Source organism: Lontra canadensis, unplaced genomic scaffold (assembly GCF_010015895.1).
Source record: "Lontra canadensis isolate GAN:19392208 unplaced genomic scaffold, GSC_riverotter_1.0 scaffold25, whole genome shotgun sequence".
NCBI classification, from domain to species: Eukaryota; Metazoa; Chordata; class Mammalia; order Carnivora; family Mustelidae; genus Lontra; species Lontra canadensis.
Window position 1 is genome coordinate 19,969,971 of NW_022631019.1, and position 18,962 is coordinate 19,988,932.

General features: G+C 58.6%; 1 protein-coding gene across 7 annotated transcripts in view; it reads right to left on the bottom strand.

The window, feature by feature from the left end:
- Nucleotides 1-243: 243 nt before the first annotated feature.
- AHDC1 (AT-hook DNA binding motif containing 1) overlaps nt 244-18,962 on the bottom strand; it is a 63,801-nt gene continuing 45,082 nt past the window's right edge. For 6 of the 7 annotated variants that reach the window (XM_032863889.1, XM_032863886.1, XM_032863891.1 and 3 more), the window contains 4 exons: nt 15,769-15,880; nt 15,591-15,628; nt 10,275-15,191; nt 244-898 (listed from right to left, as the gene is read on the bottom strand). In XM_032863889.1, the coding sequence (XP_032719780.1) occupies nt 10,318-15,117 (4,800 nt within the window). In that variant the 5' untranslated portion in view covers nt 15,118-15,191; nt 15,591-15,628; nt 15,769-15,880 and the 3' untranslated portion in view covers nt 244-898; nt 10,275-10,317. Of the gene's footprint in view, nt 899-10,274; nt 15,192-15,590; nt 15,629-15,759; nt 15,881-18,962 lie in introns of all 7 variants that reach the window. The other variant, XM_032863893.1, reaches the window with a different exon arrangement.

The following is an 18,962-nucleotide window of genomic DNA, read 5'->3' on the forward strand; positions in this document are numbered from 1 at the left end:
GCCGCGAAGCCCTGGGGAACAGGCTGGGGATCCCCGTGCGGCAGGGGAGACCCAGGGCCTGGGTTGTAATCTGGGAGTGGTCTGGTAACCTCCAATGCAAAGCTGACTCAGATCTCTGGCAGAAGGTGGGAACACATGAAGGGGTATTTCAACTCTGGGGAGCCAGTGTCTGGTGACAAAACCCAACCATGCCTTCCATTCCATCCACCCTTCACTCACCCCCTTTCACAAGACACGAGGTGGTTTTTTTTTTTTGCTTTTTTTCATTTCTTTTTAATACAAACTTGGATCTTTGGGTGTGTCCTGCCAAAACAGAAAACAACAACAACAACAGAAGAGAAAACCCAAAAGAGTGAAAAATAAGAAAGAAAGGGAAAAAAAAAAAGCTCCCGCAAGAGGTTCTGCCCCTCCCCCCCACCATGCGAATTTGCACACCACGGGACCACAGCAGGTTTACAGAATGCAATATACAATCCACGATTTATAATAAAACAGTATATACAATAAATAGGATATTGTTCATTTTTGTCAAACGACCTGTAGATAAATGTCTCAGTGCATACTTGCAGGGGCTCTGGACACCTCGGGGGGCCCCCGCTCGCAACCTCTTGCACACGCTCGCGCGCTCTCTCGCTCTCTCTCTTTTTTTTTTTGTCTTTTTCTAAAACTGTGTTTTGTTTTTAAGTTTTGTACATTTTTAAAAAGTATTTACAATTGCTGGTTTTGTGCAGAAAGGGCTCACCTTCGGCTTCTGCGTGGAGATGGGCGGGGAGGGGTGGGGGGGAGATGGTAGTGCAAGGGGGACAGGTGGGGTGTGGGGGGGAGGTGGAGGGGCAAGCGCTCCTGCCAGAGGACAATGCGGACGCTGGGAGGGGTCTTGGCGTTGGTTTTCTGAAAGCTGCAAAGAAACACAAAAGAAGCAGCAGAAGTCAGTGGTGGGCACAGACACTGAGCTCTAAGAATAGAGAGGCTAAGAGCGGGACCCCCACTCAGTTCCTACCAGGATTCTGGGAGAAGCTAATCACATTGTTCCTTCTCCCAGAACACTCCCAATAGCCCCTCATGAGACAATGGACTGTTCCTAAGTCTTCTCTGAACTCAGTTTCCCCATTTGTAAAACAGGTCTGCATCCACAGCCTGCCTCCCTGAGAGGTAAAGGAGGCTCCTGGAGAGGAGCTGGGGTACCAGGCAGCGCAATCTGCCAGGGACTTGGGCTCTTGAGTCAGACACAGCTGAGTTTGAATGCCAGCACCACCCCTGGACAGCTCTAGGATGCTGGGCAAGTCAGTGAATCTCCATGAGCCTCAGTTTACTTATCTGTAAAAAGGGGATAACCAAATTATCCCATAGGTTTGTCGGGAGGATTCAGAAGCTTAAGATGGCTTAAGCCTGGTACTGGAAACATAAGAAATGATGCTGATTATACACCATTATTATTTTCCTGGGGCCTGAGCCAGCTAGGTGCCCCAATCCTCGGTTTCCTCATGTAACAATGAGTTTAGTACTTCCTCCAAGCTAGGCTATTTGAGGAATGACACAGTGGGGAGCAAAGGGCTTGAGCACAGACAGGTATGAACTGCACACCTGTGCACTTTCATTTCTTCTAATTCCAACCCTTTCCCTGTGCCCTCCAATGCCTTTCGGTTCCTTCCAGAGGCAAGGTGACCGGGATGTTTGTCTGAATAAAAGAATAAAGAAATGGCCCAACACAATACCATCTGTGTTTGGCTGCTGAGGCTCAGAAACTTCCAAGCTCCCAGACCCTACAGTCACCAGATGCTGGAGCTCTGAAGTACCCCTTCTCCAGGCTTTGCAGAGGCTAGCAGAAGATGCCCAGAGGGACAGGGATGGACCCTGTCCCCGCACTAGGTGAGTGACAAGCCCACCAGAATTGAGGGGTGGGGGGAGCTACAACTGCCTTCTAACACCCCCTAGCAGAACACCCCCTCCCCCACGCCTGCAGGAAGCAGGCGGCCACAGAAAGCCTTTCCTCTCTTGTCCTTTCTTGGCTCCCCTTCCCAACAGGGCCACATTTAAATTCTGCTCAGCCTCGGCTGCTGTCTGCTGGGCAGTCAGCCCTGGGGAAGACTTTTGTCCTGAGGCTGGACTTGCCAGGACTCCCCCCACCCCCAACCCAGGGCCAGGGGAACCAGGTGGGCTCCCAATAGGTAGAGGCAGCCCCCATCCCAGTCTATCAGCCCAGGTGGCAAGCAGAGGCTGGAGGGAGGGAGGGAGCGGAGGATGGAGTATCAGCCCTAGGGGGAAGGGGTGCGCCTGTTAGGGTGCAGTTGTATCAGAACCGGGGCGAATGGTGGAAAAGCAGCTCTTGGGGCCGGGGGTGCCAATGGGATGGACAGTCCTTCAGTTTGGGTGATAAGCAGACCACCTGGAGCCATAAGGAGGGTATCCATTAGGGCCAGGACGACTGTATCTGGGGGAACGTGTTCAGCCAGGGCGGGGGAGGGGGGGCGGGCTGGAGGCCTCTTCTGTAGGGCAGCTTTACTTTAGCTGAGGAACAGCTGCCAAGCTAAGGAACCTCTGTTGGGGCGACAGGTAGAGTGTGCCTGGGTGACAAGTGAGGGGGAGATTCAGGACCGGCTGCCCCAAACCACTCAGCAAGTGGACTGTACTAAGCCCCAGCCTTCCCTGCTCCCCAGAAGGGCCCCGGGGCAGGCTGGGAGCCTCTGCACAAATCCCTGTCGCCCCCGCCCCCTCCGGCCCTTAGCCACTGCCAGTGACCCTCTCCAAGCCAGGTCTCCATGGTGATCTCAGCCCAGCAGGCAGCTCCTGCCAGAACTGTTCCCGCGGTGCCCGCGGTCAGGCAGCAGGGAGGCTTTCTCTGCTCAGCCCTCCCAGTCTCACCTTCCTCCTCCCCCTGCCCTCCCCACCTTTCAGGACTTGGCCAGCATCTGGGGGATGGTGGGGATGGTGGGGGTGGGGGCTGGGGAGAAAATCAACTCCAGAGGGTCCTGAGCCTGGAGAAGAGGATGCCCTGTAGCTCCGTGAGACCCTGACCTCACTGGGTTCAACTCCACAAAACAGAACTAAGGCTGTGGTGCCAGGCGAGGCCCCGTGCTGGGCACTGGGGACACAGTGGAGGAGGCAGATCTGGCCCCTGCCCTTGAGGGGTTCACGGAGTCCAGAGGGAAGCAAAGCAGACCCCAGAGCCGGCAATCCCAAGGCAGAGAGATGGGGGCGGTGCCAAGGGATGTCCGGAGGGCTCCAGGAGCACCAAGGGGGGCACCTAACCCTGCCTTGGCAGGAGGAACTCTGGCTTTTCAGGCCACTGTTGAGCACGGTGCCCAGCACACGCTGGGGTCAAGACGGTGCTGACTGAATGCCAGAGTGATGACCGCTCTAAGTCTGAGAGGCGCGGCACGGTCCTGCTCAGGTCTTGCACACCTCCAGGATGCCTCCTAAGGCCACCCTGTTACCATAGCTACTGGTGCACTTCTCATTCCCTTCCACGCTCCTCCAGGGCAGAGACCTGTATGCGGTACCTCTCTATCCCCAGTGCCAGCCTGCGCCTGGCGCCCCAGGACACCAGCCATTGTTCCTGAGACTTAACCTTTTAGTGCCTCTATAATAGAGGACTGCAGAGCCACATTCTACAGAGCCCTCAGGGCCCAGCGGTTTTACTGGCTGAGGTGCCGAGGTGGGAAGCGGTCTCTGCCCGTCAGGAGGGGCTGGCACTGGGAGCATCAGGGGCTAGCTGAGCAGGCACTCACAGTGCTCAGCTCACGTATAAATCAGGCCGTCCATGGAGAGCAGCTCTCCCCCCAGAAGGTGCACACATCCATGCACTCATTTCAGCGACCAGCAGACATGTATTCATGCCCACTGACTGCCAGGCCAGGAGCTATGGTCTCACTTCCACCTGCGGATCTCTGCCCTCCAGAAAGGGGTCTAACACAAACAAGGCAGTGGAGCAGAAGGCAGAGAGAACACGTGAGCATCTGAGCCGGGTGTGCTGTTTCAACTAGGGCAAGTCCTCTCCCTCTCTGGGATTCAGTCTTTAAGTAAAGTAGGGGGCTGAACAGGTCATGGGGGAGCTGAGGAAGACAGGGAACACGCACAGAAATGAGCAACCAGGCTAAAGGAGCCGATGATGTGGTGAGGACATTCCTGGGAAGGTCTGTCATGGATGCATAAAGGGCTGGAGATTAAGTGGGCCTGGGAAAGATCCTGGAGCGCTTCTTGGAGGAGGTGACACGTGAATGAAAGATAGGAACTGACATGTGGGAGATGGATGGTGGGCAGGAAAGGGGGAACCCAGACCAGGGAAAACTAGGGACAAGGCACAGGGCACACTGGGGTAAAGAAAGCTCCCTCCTAATTCCACATTCTAGGCCTGGAAAGGGATGGTGTGTGAGGAGGAGGTCAGGGCAGAAAAGGAAGAGCAGAATATCTGGACTACCAGGCTAGTGGCTGGGCCCTTACTTTGTAGGCAAGGAGACTGGAGGTGCGGGGCGGAGGGGGGGGGAGGGGATGCAGTCGACAGATGGGAAGCAATGGAGGCACGGGAGAAAATGGGCTGGAATCCATTCATCCAGTAATATCTGGGGGACTCCAGACACCATGCATCCAGAAATGCTGAAGAACAAGCACTCTGGGGGCCACAATGAGGGGAACAGATGGGGGCTGGGGACAGGTGTCAGGGCAGCAACAAGGCAGCCACTGGATGACTGACCCAGGACTACAGTTCTGAAGCCTTAAATTTGTTCAAGACCCACTTTCTTTTTTCACTTTCTTCTTTTTTTAAAAAATAAAATAGGCTCGGGGCACCTGGGTGGCTCAGGGGGTTGGGCCTTTGCCTTCGGCTCAGGTGGTGATCTCAGGGTCTTGGGATCGAGTCCTGCGTCGGGCTCTCTGCTTAGCAGGGAGCCTGCTTCCCCCCCCTTTCTGCCTGCCTCTCTGCCTACTTGTGATCTCTCTCTGTCAAATAAATAAAATATTTAAAAATAAAATAAAATAGGTTCTACATCCAGCGTGGGGCTTGAACTCATAACCCAGAGATCAACACCCGAGCTGAGATCAAGAATCGGACACTTAACTGAGCTTCCCAGGCGCCCCCTAAGACTCCTTTTCTGATTTTCTGGCTCCAGGAAGCTTTTGCAGCCTGCCCTGCTCATAGTTCAAGGTGGGGGGTCCCTGGAATTTCCAGGGGGCCCATTTCAGACCCTGTCCTGGAGAATGATGCTCCCACAGAGACTTTCAGTGGACACCTGTTGACAGCCCGTGAACTCCATGAGGGCAGGACACCACTGGTCTCATTCAGTGGTCTCCCCAGTAGCAGATACAGTGCCTGGCCTGGGGCAGGTGGCTAGTTCACGTGTGTTGAGCACAGACTTAATCTACTTCCTCCTGCCCTCTAGCACAGAGGGCACTACGTCAGCAAAAGTGATGGCGACAAAGATGGCAATTCTGCCAAGATATAACCATGGTGCATTTACAAAGACACGAGGCACTGAGAGAGGGGATTGGTGTAAGGACCTGCGTGGGAAGGGCTTCTGGCTGACAGGGGTCATGTAGAGGTCTGGGTCCTGCTGCCCATCAGGCTTTAGGTCCCTTGGCAGGGGGCGGGGTGTGTATGTATTGGTGACTTACCTTGCCTCGGGGCCCCCCCAGGGAGGAATCAGCCCAGTTGCTAAGGCCAAAAACTAGGTGGTGATTCAGAGCCTCCCACCAAAGAACCCACACCCACGTGAGACACAAAATCCTTCCTAGGAGACAACAGGGACAGCAGGTGAAGGAGGCTGGCTACCCACAGAGTCCTGAACGAGGAGGAAAGGGTCAGAGGTGTGTATGAGTCACACAGACTGGGTGACAGAATTCAGCTGGTGGGAGGCATTCATCCACCCATGTACCATCCACCGACTATGTGCTTACTGTGTGCCAGGGACCGGGCTTTATGGGTAATCTCAGTAATTCTCACTAGAGACACAGCAAGGTGATGGGACTCACCGGGTCACGTAACTGGTAAGGGATGGAACCAGACCCTGCACAGACACTGGTCTGTGCCTCCAGGCATGCTCCTCACTGGCCCCCTCTATTTCCAGGGCCTCACTCCCTTGGGCTCTTCTGGGTCCACAGGGATGTGGGGAGATGGGAGAGGAGTGTGAGAGGGTGTGTTCACAGGGAGACTGTATTTCCAGGAAATGAAGGCTCAGAACAAGAAGGCGTGGCCTGAAAATGGCCGCAGGAGAGGCAAGACATAGGATGGGAGGAAAGACCACCTCAGAGTGTGAAGAGAAGCCTACAAGAGGCAGGGCAGGGGTGGCTGACCCCTGACGTGAGGGCTCCTCGCTCAGAGCCAGAGGCAAGATCAAGTGACCTCTTGAGGCTTCAAGACTCAGAGAGACAAAGTCCGGAGCAACTGGGGCCTGGCCCAGGTCCGGGCATGCCTGCTCACCCTGGTTGGCCGGAGGCCTTGGAAACGGCTTCCTGCTCTGGTTGGGCCCCAGGCTGGTGTAACCTTGGAGGACCTGTGACATTTCTCTTGGCCTCAGGTCCATGCCTGAGAGGGAATAAGGCAAAGAGGGGGACTCAAGATTCCTGAGCACCTTGGAGGGCCCTTCCCAATGGCACAGGGTGTGGTAGGACTGACTTCAGCCATGAGGGCCCAATGTGGAGTCCGTCTCCCTGCTTGGGTTTTCCACCTAAGCATCTGGAGAGGTCTGCGCTGGGACCCGAGCACTCCCTGCCTTCTACCTCTTCCCTCTGTTCTACCAGCTCAGCTCCCAGACCAAGGGGGTCCCACATTCCATTCTGGCTCCCCTGAGCTTTCCTCTTCTAATTCATAGTGGGGTGTGACCCTCCCCTTGCCCACAGTTCCCTCTGCCTAGAACACCTTTCCCCTCAAGTCTCTGTCCATCCAAATCTTGCCTATTCAAGGTTGAGCTTAAATGCAGCGTCTTCTACAGAACCTCAAAATCTGCTTAAAATGTCAGACCCAGGGCGCCTGAGTGGCTCATTTGGTTGGGCTACTGCCTTTGGCTCAGGTCATGATCCAAAAGTCCCGGGATTGACTCCCGCATTGGGCTCCCTTCTCGGCGGGGGGGTCTGCTTCTCCCTCTGATCCTCCCCCCATGCTTTCTCTCTCGCTTTCAAATAAATAAAATCTTAAAAAATAAAATAAAATGTCAAACCCTGAAACATTTGAGTGTCCAACCAAAGTGTCATTTTGCAGATGGGGAATCAGTAGGTGTGGGGTGTTGGGAGAGTGGTATGGCAGGGTACCCAGGTTCTGGGTGGGAGGTGCATTACTGGGTTCGAATCCCGACTCCACCAGACTAACTGTGGATCCCCTGGACAAGCTTCCCAGCTGCACCCACTTCCTCAACTCTCTGATGGGGTGACGAGGGGTGGGCACTACCGTTTCCAGCCTGCCATGAAGGCTCAGTGGGGCAGTGTTGCATGAAGGGCCCAGCACAGACATAGGTCCCTTTTCTCACCAAAAACTCCTGAGAGATGACCTGTGACCTGAACACCCACCTTCCTGGTACACAAACTTTGTTTCTCCCTGGCTTTGGGCACCTGCCACTTGCCACCAGCTGTTTTCCGGTTCTTTGAGTACCTGTTTTATCTTCCCGGGGTGGATACTGAACTCTTGAGGACAGGACCGTGTCTGCTTTGTCTCCTCTATGCCTGGCACCAGGACAGGCAGCAAAAGGCTCAAGATGTGGGGCAGAGCTGAACCCGTGCTTCTCCAGTGCCCCACACCCGAATGCTCACTGCCTGCTGGCGAATGAGGTCTCCCTCCTTCAGCCCTTGCTCTGGGGCAGGGGGGGTGGTGTATGTGTGGGTATGGGGGTTAGCCTTCTAGCTGATAACTTCAGTGGCTCCCCACTGGGTTTGGAATATAGTTCAAACTCCTTCCGGTGCCCTGCCCACATGATCTGACCCTGCCTGCTTTGCCCGCTCACTCAGTGAGTAATTACTATCCTCTTATCGGTTCCTCAAGGTTGAGCTCCTTCCTGCCCCAGGCTTCACCCGCTGCTGTTCCCTCTGCCCAGAATGCCCTTCCCACACTCCCTGTCTAGCCGGTGTCCCTTCATCCTTCAGGCGTCGGCTTCAGGATCTGGTCAGCCTGCTGCAGGCTCCCGTAATCTCCTCACAGTCCTTCCTATGGTAATCCTTACCAAATGCTTTGTATCAGCCTACATACTGTCTTTCTCTCTCAACTGGAAGCCCTCTGAGGACCAGGACTTCGTCTGCTAAGTGGGGTGTCCCCAATGCCTGCTTCGTGGCAGGGGCTGGACAGATGTCTCCAGAACTGAATGCATCAGTCTGAGGACAGCACTGTCAACTCCCAGGCCTGAGTGGGGAGTGTGGCCAGAATGTGGGGCTGGATGGCATCCCAGTTCCTCCTGTGTTCAGGCCTCACTGGATGGTTCCATTATGTATCTCACTGAGCTGTGACCTGCTCAAACACCCAGCCCCCACACTCGTTTTATTTTCCCATCCAGAGCCCAGGAGGAACGGTTTTTGGATTATTTCACATTTCTGGATTATCCACGAGACATCTCCCCTCCAGTGAGGAGGATCAAGAGTTTGACATTTTAAACCCTAAGCAGCTTCTCCCTGGCCTGCTTCAGATCTGCAGCTCTGCGGCTTGCAGTGAGGCGCATGGGGAATGGAAGGCCATTTTAATCTTGGCCTGGCTTCATTAGGAGGAAAATATGGTGCCAAAAAAAAAAAAAGAAAAAAAAAAAAAGTTTGGTCCACTGTCCATGCCACGCAGAATTGCAAAACCTATGAGATTATCAAAGCCAAATTTCTTGAACAGATGGGGAAACAGAGGCCCAGGGCCGGAGGGAGTAAAAGTGTGGTCAAGGACACGGAGCATGTTGATGGCCAATTGGGGAATGGCCCTTCCCCAGGCCTCCTGATTCCCACGTGCTGCCCCCGGCCACCTTCAGGCACCAAGGGACCTGGGGTCAGGCAGAAAGGGGATAATAAGTTTCCACTGACACGACTTCAGGACCTGGAGTCACCCTGGCCTTGAATGGCCTCCCCAGCACAGGGATGGGACTTTCCAGGAGCCCTGCTGTTCCTTCTCTAGGAAGAGCCTCTCCCAAGAGGCTGTGGTGGCAGCAGGGGTGGAGGGCGAAGGGCTCAGACAGGCCCCTAAGCCACTTCCAGCACCCACCACATCCGGGGCAATTCTGTCCAAACAGAACTGTCCGGACAGTGGGATCTGATAGGCCAGTTGTGGCTGTGTTTCCTGGAGCACCTAGTGCTTTGAGAAAATGATTCTTCTGACCTTGTCCCTTTTAACCCATTTTGGGGGCATTTCCCCTCTTTTATTTTCCATTTCTGAAAACAAAACCTTGAGAATACTAAAACTTTGACTCTACCTCATGAGGACACCATACCTGATAAACACAGGATCAAAACATCCAGCAAAATTTAACTGAACTCTTGGAAAAGCATTTGGCTGTAGAAAAGGGAGACTGGCTTTTCTTAGGCAGGAACTATCCAGCCTGGGGATGGAGCCGCTGGGTTGGTGGGGGCTTGTCAGGCACAAGCAGGAGCTAGCCTCCCTTGTCCACCTCCGGATCCCAATAACCCTTGCCTCCGACCACTGTGAGCCCCGCCTCGGGTCAGAGACAGTGAAAAATAATCTTTGGGTGGGCCCCAAGGGAGACCAGGAAAGACACTTCAGGACATTTTGTAAAGCCCTTGCAGAGTGTGACCAAGATATAGTGACCACACCCTCAGCCTGGCCCTGGCCAGAGTGCACCCTGAAGTAAACGCAGCTTCTAGAGAAACTAGCAAGCCAGGCTGGGTCAGCACCCTGGGTGGGCCCTGGAGGCCAATTATCCACCCTGCTTCATTCACTCTCCACTCATCTCCCAGGGGGCCATGCAAATGCCCTCCCTGGCAAGAGGTCATGGGGTGAGTGTTTCTGGATATTCAGGTAGCACCTGCCCAGGACCTAGCACAGGCAAGGGAAATAAATATTTGACGAACTGAACCAGATGGCCCCATCCAACCTAGGGTTCTCCAACCATCTCAGTAACTGAATGTCCGAGTGGGTTCCCCACCCGAGCACCCCATCTCTTCCCGAAGACTGTCCCCAACATCTAGTCCCAGGCGCCTTCCTGAGTCCCAACTTCCTATTATTGGGGTGCCCGATCTTGTCCTTAAATCCTTCCTGCTCATCTCTGTACCCCTTCCCCGAGCGCTAATGTCCTCATCGCTGGCCCCCCGCCCTGCCCCGAGACGCCTACCCAGGCCTCTCCCCACTCCACCCACACTCCCAGACTCACCCAGGAACAAAACCTCGAGGTCCAGTCGGCATTTCAGTTGGCACTACAGGGAGGTGACGGTGAATGTGTCCTCAGGGTGAGGTTCCGCCATGGGCCCCAGGAAGCCGCTCTTGGGGCCCCCACCCAGGCCGGGATGCGCCTGCGGCATGAAGCCTGGATACCTGTAGGCGGTATCCTGCAGGGGCAGCAGCGAGTCCCTCGGCACAGGGGACAGGGTCAAGTCACTAAGGAGTGGGCAGCCATAGCCAGCGGCAGCGGCGGCGGGGCCACGGGGTGGGCCAGGGGGCCGGGCCATCTCCAGTGGCTCCTTGTCGGCCTTGGGTGTGGCCGGCGGGCTAGCCAGGTGTGGGGCACTGAGGCACGCGGCCTCCGTCCTGCCCAGGAAGTCAGCCAGCAGCCCCGTACCCACCTTCCCTTCATAGGGTGGGCTGCGGGCAGCTGAGCCTGGCGGGTACCAGTAAGCCGTGCCCTTGCAGCTGGGGGAGTCGTAGTGGGGCTGGCCCAGTGGCAGGTCCCGGCAGCTAAGGTGGGCCTGGGCAGCAGCCGCGTGGCCCAGACTGGCCCCCTGGAGCCCATGCTTGAGGGGCTCACAGGCAGCCAGCTTTGTGGGTGGCGGCCGCAGCTCTTCCTTGAAGCCCAGTGTGGGTGAGCAGGTGGGTGAGTACGCCTTCTGCAGACCAGCGTCAAACACCGTAGGTGGGTGCGCCAGAGGCGGGAAATGCTTGCCATCTAGGTCAGGGGCACCCAGGCTGGGCGAGTCGCAGTGGAAGCCTTGGCCGAAGGTGCCGTCAGAAGGAGTGGACGGGTTCATGGAGTAGGGTCCCATGAAGTCACAAGGGTCTCGCTCACCCACACCGAAGGCCCGCGACTGGGAGGGCAGTGGCGACATGCTGCTGTCCCCACTGTAGTAGTCCAGGCCGAGGTCTGGGCTGTCCTGGAACAGGGGGTTGACAGGCTGTGGCTTGGGGATAAACTTGGCTTTGGCAGCCGCCCCGCCCCGCTCCTTCTTAGCTGAGCAGGCCCCACCACCCCGTCCACCCCGTGGCTGCCGGGGCCCGGTGCTCCGTTTGGATGGGTAGCCTGAGGCAGTGGCCGAGGCGGAGGACGGGAAGCCCAGGTGTGAGGCCTCGAATAGGTCCACCTTCTTCCGCCGTCCACGGCCCGGCTTTGAGCTGCTCTGGAAGAGGACGCTCTGGTTCCAGTTGTAGCCGGGGGCAGAGGATGCCTCATTCCAGTCCATCATCAGTTTCTCCAGGCTGGACAGACTTGACTGGCCCTCGCTGCTCGAGGCCTCACTGTTGGCGCGCCGGAAACCACCGCCGACGGGCTGATTGAACTGGGTGCTGTCGGAGGACGATTCGGAGAAGGTCTCGGACACAGCCGTCTGCTGCTTCACCTTCTGCGGCGTATAGTTGGAGATGTCCAGGATCACGTTGGGCTCGCTGACGTGGCAGTCGAAACCAGGATTGTAGAGCTGACTGAAGGCCTCTGAGGCCCAGTCCAGGCCTCCATAGCCCTGCCGGAAAGGCCACTGAGAAGCCCCCGCAAACTGCCGACAGTTTTCAGGCGAGGGCTGGAAGGAGGACGAGGAGGAGGAGGCGGCAGAGGCAGCAGAGGTGGCCGAGGCCGTGGTGCCCTTGGGTACCATGTAGCCGCCGGGAGAGACGGTGCTAGCCCGGCTGTCACAGCGCAGGGGTGTGGGGGCGGACCCGGAGAAGGGGGCCCCCTCAGAGCTGTTGAAGAAGGAGGCCTTGCCGGGTGGCAGGCAAGGGCCTCCCGTGGGCGGTGGGGCGTAGCCGGCGCTGTGGGCGCTGCTGGGAGAGGCAGGGAGGCTATTGCCGCTGCCGTAGGCGAAGCTGCAGTCCTTGCTGTTAGCACAGTCCTGGCCCGTGAAGGGCTTCGCTGGGGCGAAAACGCTCTGTCCGGCCCCATAGCCACCATACTGAGGTGGGTAGGTGGTGGCGGGCGGGTGGGCAGTAGGCGAGCGGGCCACGGCCGACGGCGGGGGAGCCAGCTTCGGGAAGGTCTCGGCTGCCCGGCAGTCTGAAGTGGCTGGAGTTATCCCGTAGCTCGCCGCCCGGCCTGGCGGGAAGGTCTGGCGAGCGGTCAGGACGGGCTGGAAGGAGGGGTCCGCACCAGCCCCGCCGCTGCCCACAGCCACCGGGCTGGCCTTGGCCCCCCGGCTGGGGAAGGTGGCCAGGCCCCGCTGGGCAGGCAGGGTGCTGGTGGGGGGCCCTGCGTAGGCGCCTGATGCCTTCCGGGACTCGGGACGAGAGGCTGAGAGGGCGAAGTCTAAGAGGTCGGAGGAGTCATCCGAATCGAGCAGTGAGCGGAAGTAGCCGGTGAAGAGGTTCTGGCGCTCCTGGCTGAGCTCGGTCTGGCCCGCGGGTGTGCCGGTACCGTAGTAGCTGCTGCGGCCCGAGGCCCCACTCTCAAGCCCAGTGGAGGCAAAGGCCTGGGCCTCGGTCCCCTGGAACCCACAGTTTCGGCCAGCTTGCCCGCCTGGGTGCCCATGGTGAGGGGCCCAGCCACCACCCTTGTCCCCGGCCCACTCAGCGCCGGCCTCCCCAAAGCCTGGGCCACTAGGCACCTGCTCTGGGAACAGAGTCCCATTCTTCCGGGACCGCCTCTTGCGCTTCGGCTTCCCCGTCATGGCGTCCACCTCCCCTCGGCCCCGTTTGCGTGGGTGCCCCAATTCGGTGAGGGTGGGACCCCCAACACCAGCAGCTGCCACCGCCACCACTTTCTTTTTCTTGCCGATGCCCTCAAAGAAGTCACTGAAGGAGCATCGGGCCGCCTTGGCAGCGTGGCCCCCGCCCCGGCCACCAAAACCGCCTGCTTTACCGCCCCGCCGTCGGAAGCCCTGCACCCGATGCAGGAAGTGGGAGATGCTCTGCGTGTCGGGTGCCTGGTGTACCGACTCGGGCTCGCTGGGTGTCCAGCAGCGGGGGGGTGAGCACCGCCCAGCGCACTGGCTCTGGCGGTTCAGGAAGGCCAGCTTGGCGAGCACGTCGGAGTACTCGGCCTTACTGTCATTGGCGTCTGCTGCGTATGACGGCTGGGGGGAGGCCAGCTTCTGCTTCCGCCGCCGCCGTTTCTTCACCTCTGGCATGGCCATGGTGGCCGTGGCCACGGTGGCCGCTTCCGCTGCAACCACTGCTGGCTCCTTGGGCTTGCCGGGACCCAGCAGCAGGTTCTTCGGAGGGCGGCCGCGCTTCCGCTTAAGAATAATGGGCATCTCCCCAGGCGGGAAGACCACCACCACGTTCCGTCCATTGTTCTTCATCTTCAGCAGTGGGGTGGGCTCCGCGGACACGCGCAGGCCCAGCTCCTTCCCCTCTACACTCAGACTGCTGCTCAAAGAGGACACCTTGTATGTGGTCTTGTTCCGCCGCCCCAGCGACACGGGGATTTTGGCCATCTTCACCACCATGCGCCGCACACCCCGGCACTTGCCTCTGCGGGCGGGGACCACGGGTGTCTGGGAAGATTCTGGCTCCAGCTCTGGGACCGGGGCCGGGCCTGGCAGGGCGGGAGGTGGTGGAGGCGGTGGTGGCGGGGGCTCAGCCAAGGCGGCCGCCAGCCCCGTGGGCATAGGCAGGGGCAGTAGGCGGCCCTCTGGTCCGGCATCAGCCTTGCGCCCCCGTCCAGCTTTCCGCCGGCGACACAGGATCTTTGGCCTATCAGTGCGCCGCAAGGCGTACTTGGGGTGACCCTCAGGCCCGTGGGGGCCATGGGGTGAACACAAGTCCAGGTGCAAGGGCTCGCCCAACGGGCAGGGCCCCAGGGGCTGCTGAGGCTCCAGACGGCGGCCAGGGACGTCAAGCAACTTGGGCAGTGGGTCGAGTGCCTGGGGGTCGAGCAGCTGCGACTCCAGGGAGTCGGGCAGGGTATCCAGGGCCTGGAGCGCCAGGCCTGGCAGCCCCAGAGGATCAGCAAGGGGTTGCAGGGGTGGCAGCTCCAAAGCTTCCCCAAGCGGCTCTAGTGCCTGTGGGTCCAGGAAGCGGGGCTGGGGGTCCAGGAGCTGAGGCTCTGGCTCAGGAGACGGTGGCTCAAGGGCCTGGGCCTCCAGCAGCTGGGCCTCGGGGCAAGTGAGGGAGGCCAGCTCGCTGAGGATGTCCGCGTCAGCGAGTTCCGAGTAATCAGGGCCGTCTGGCTCAGGCTCTGGGGGCAGCCCGGTGGCCGCGGCTGTGGCTCCAGGACTGTGGCCTTGGCCAGGCTGGGGGCTGTCCCTAGGCTCGGGCTCAGGCTCATACAGGGGGTGGCTGGGCCTCTCTGACTTGGCGTGGGGGGCAGCCCGCTCCTCGGGGCTGCGGATGCTGTTGGCCAGGCTGGGTGAGGAGAAGAAGCTGTACTGAAGGTCACCGGGGGGCGGGGCAGGGGGACGGCTGAGTCTGAGGCCACCGCAGTCCAGGTGCACACCACTGTGCTGCAGGTCCTGGGAGAGCCGTGTCAGGTCCTTCATGATGTCAATCAACCGCACTACTGGACGCAGCTTCACCCGCCCGTTGTCCCAGCGCCGTCGGGAGCTGTTGCTGTCTCCCGCGGGGGTGGGGCAGCGGGCCTGGGAGACCGGACGGGCTGCCCTCGGGGGCAGTGGGTCGTCCCCCTTGGCAAGGACTGGTGGGCGCCGGGTGCTGGGGTCCCGGCGTGGGGGTGGGCGTGGGTTCTCGGAGAAGGTGTGGGCGAAGGCCTTGTCGGGTGGGCTGGCAGGGGGACGGGTGGGAAGCAAGGGCCGTGGGGTGGGGGGGCCGCCGGGGTAGTACTTGGGCTCCCGGAGGTAGTCAGGAGAGCTGCACACGGCACTGGAAGTCACCACCAGGCCCTGGGGCTTCACACGCATCCTGACCTTGTCCTCCGCGGGCCGCCGGGCGGGGCCGGGGCTGACATGAGGGTGCGAGAAGCCGGGACCAGGACCTGCGGGGCAGGATGGGCAAGAAGGCCCTCACGGAACGCCCAAGACCTCGGCTTCCCACATCCTCAGGGAGGCCCTGCCACCCCTCCTGGGAGTCCCCTCAAGCCCTGTCCCCCGCTTTGACTCCCAGCCTTTTCCCGAACCACCGCATGCACCAGGAACCCCTCAGGGGCCCCAGTTCCACTTGTCGGAAGCTCACCCACTTCTAGACCCTGGCTCTGGGCTCAGGGAGAAGAGGATGCCTGCCTGGGCAAGGGAAGGCCATCAGCAGGCTGGGGTGACCACTCCATCCAGATCAAATTTAAGGAGAAGGCCAGGAAATCCTACCCAGGGCATGACCTTTTCCTTCTTACCGCCCCCACACCTGCCCCCACCTTCATTTCAGAAGCCCGGCCACTCACCCTCGGCTCTGCCGCCTGGGCTGTCACACTGGAGATCTCTGTGGGTGACAAGACAGGAAACAGGGGATCTGAATTGTCAGGTGGCCACAGCCTAACCATTCGTGCCCACTGGCCTGGTCTCCTCCACACACCACCCCCAGCTCCCTGGAGCTCCCTCCAGGGCAGGCACCCTGCTGACCTGGGAGAGAGAGGGCCCCCGTGCCTGGGGGCTCCGCCCGTTGCTGGCTGTCAGCCGGGGGTGCTGTGGAGCAACTTCGGCCTGAGCCCAGGCCTCGGGGCGTGGACAGCGCCTGGAAAGGACCATCGCAGCTCAGGTTTAGTGAGCACCTACTGCGCGCCAGGCGCTGGGCTGGAAGCTGTCCAGGCATCGTTTCACTTAATTCTTCATACAAATCCTGTGAGGTAGGGGCTATTAATAACCCCATCTTGCAGATGAAGAAATGGAGGCTCAGAGATGAAGGAACAGCATTCATTCATATACTCATTACTTATGGAGTGCCTACTTTGCACAAAGACCAGGTAGACAGACAGTGATCAGATAATCATAAATGATTTAATTATTAGTGGGATAAGAGCTGTAAAGAAAAAGTGAAGAGTGCCTCAGGTCAGAGGTGTGACAATCATACCAGGGAGTCAACAACAACAAAAGCTCACACACTTTGGGGACACTTTCTCTACTGCCAAACAGTGGGCTAATAAGCACTTTATATGGATTATCTCATCTAAGCCCCCTGCAAACCTGAGATCAGTAGGATTACCATTCCCACCTTCACGGAGGAGGAAACCAGCCCCTGGAAGGCGGTGAACCCCACGAAGGCAAGAATTTCTATCTGTTCACTTCTGTGTGTATCTCCCAACACCCTGACCCGCATGTGGCCCATAAGGGTGCTTCAGGAAGTATTAACTGTTTCTTATGAATGAATGAATGAGGTGCAGAGAGCAATCAGCCCTGCCTTTTTCCCGGGTGGTTCTCTCTCATTCCTCTGAGATCCAAAGGCGGGACCCAAGAAGGGTGTGGAGAGAGGCTGAAGGACAAGCACGTGGAAAGGGATGTTCTCTGCCCCTCTCCCACCTTTATCAGAGAGGCCCTCTCTGACCCCCCTCACCGTCCCCCGCCCCCCATCGCACCTCTGGCCACAGTCTGGCCCTTGCTGCGAACTCTCAGAGGCCTCTCTACTTCCCCTTCACACTATCTATCACAATTGCAACCAACTACTTGTATGACTGGCTTTTCGGTGAGTCTCCCCCGCAGAATGTGGGCCCTTCGTGGGCAGGCCCTGTGTCTGTCTTGTTTACCACTGTATCCTCTGACCCCAGGGCCTGGGCTTTGGATGCTACATAAATATTTACTGACTAACTCCCTGAGCTGGTCAGGGCAGAGCTGGAATTTCAATCCAGGCATGTCTGACTCCCAAGGGAGCCTGGGGACTCGGGGCCCTGACCACGGGGAGGGTCTTAAAGCTTGACCCGGATCACTTCTTAGTGTTTGGCTCTGACCTGATCCCCGGGGTCAACCCCCACCCCCATCCCCACCACACACACATGCAGACTCCCACCAGCTGCTCAGGAAGACCACGGAGCCGACTCGGGGACAAGATGGTGTAGAAAGGAACGCTCTTCCACTCCCCTGTGGTGGGCAGTGCTTTGCAACCTACAAAGCACTTCCACACATGTGACCCACTGAATCTCCCCAGCATCCCAGGAGACAGGGCCGATTATCCCCAAGGAGGCTCGGAGTGCTGGGTGTGGGACTTGCCTGAAGTCACATAGCTGCAAAGTGGCAGGATTCCTAAATTTGCCCCAAGCCCAAAGCCTGCTTCCCCTCCCAGCTCTGCAGCTCTCCTTCCGCCACTCCTGAAGGCACTGCTCCTAGAGCTGAGGTCTAATTTAAGGCTGGGAGGAACCTTAAAATCGCCAAGGCATTTGGCTTCCAAACCCTGGGCCTGGGGTAGCTGTGTAACGTTCCAGATACCCAGGCCCTCGTCCAGGGGAGTCTGACTCACAGATCTGAAGGGACATCTGGGAATCTGTACTTTAAATCAGCTTCCTCATGGGTATCGGGTTCTGGTGCCACCTTGTGCTCTTCCCATTTTACAGATGAGGAAACTGAGATCCAAAGAGGGAAAGGGCCTTTGCCCAAGGTCACAAAATGGCCTGGGGAGAGCCCTTCGGTTGCTTATCCAGACAGAACATCCCTCTGACCACTGTCCCTTTTCACTCTGCAGTTCCCAGGCCTCGGTTGCCCCTCACTGTCCTGCCTGCTCCATCACTCAGGGTCCTGCTCTCGCCCTGGGCCAGGCTGTAGGCTGTAGACTGGCTCCTCCCAGGCCAGGCTCTCTCACCCACAGCTCTTGCAAGAAGGACTGTGAGTAACAAGCTCACGAAGGAGGGAAGGGGCACAGACCCTGGCCCCTCCAAGTCCCATTTCCAAAGGTATGGTTGACCTGGTATGGTTGACCCATGGCTCCCGAGAGTCTTTGCGATGCCTCCCTTCCTGAGGGTGGGGCTCACCAAGCCTCCCTGCTCTGGAGACCTCCCACTTGGGGCCCCAGGGTGTGATCTTGGCAGAAGGGAAAACCTCCTCTCCAGTGGTTGCTTCTGTTCCCCCCCGCCACCCTCCGCCCCGTGAAGACCTTTGGGCATGTCCTCCTCCCGCCAGACCTCCTGACTCTGTCCACTGCCCTCTCCAGCAGCCTCCAGGATCTGAGGGAAGTGGCTGGCTCCCCTCCCCACCACACCCAGGCAGCCATTTTCTTGGACCCCTCCCAAGGGCACCACCTATCCCAGGTCGGTGAACAAAGTCAAAAGGGTCCTTCTGTCTGACAGTCTGCTTCTGGGTCAGTGTGTCTGAGTCTGCCATGGGGACACCAACCGGCTGGGAGGGGGCTGGGGGCCCCAACCTGCTGTGCACAGTGCCGGGAAGCGCCAGCCCACATCCTTGAGTCCCCAGCCCCACCCTCCCCCGCTGCGGCTGTGACCACCCCACCCCTTCCCCAGCCCGCCTCCCCCTCCCCCACCCACAGCCTCCCCAGGGGAGCCAGGCTGCCAGCCCCAGCTCTCACTTCCGGCCTCATGACCCTCTCTCCAGCCGGCACACTCCTCCCCCCACACCATTTCCCTCCCAGCCTGGATTCAAGGCCCAGGGATGTCCTCAAAGGAAAAACAGTGTATCAAAGGGGCTGTTACTACTGCTGTGAGCCCTCCCCTGTCACCTCCCTATGGAGCCTTTATCCCCCAGGATCTGCAGTACCCCTCTCAATCTCCTTCCGCCCCCTCCCACCCACCCACTAGTGCCCAAAGATCTTCCAACATGACTCCAGCCCAAAAGTCTACCAAAGAGGACACTGATGAACATAATAACAGCAGCTGTCA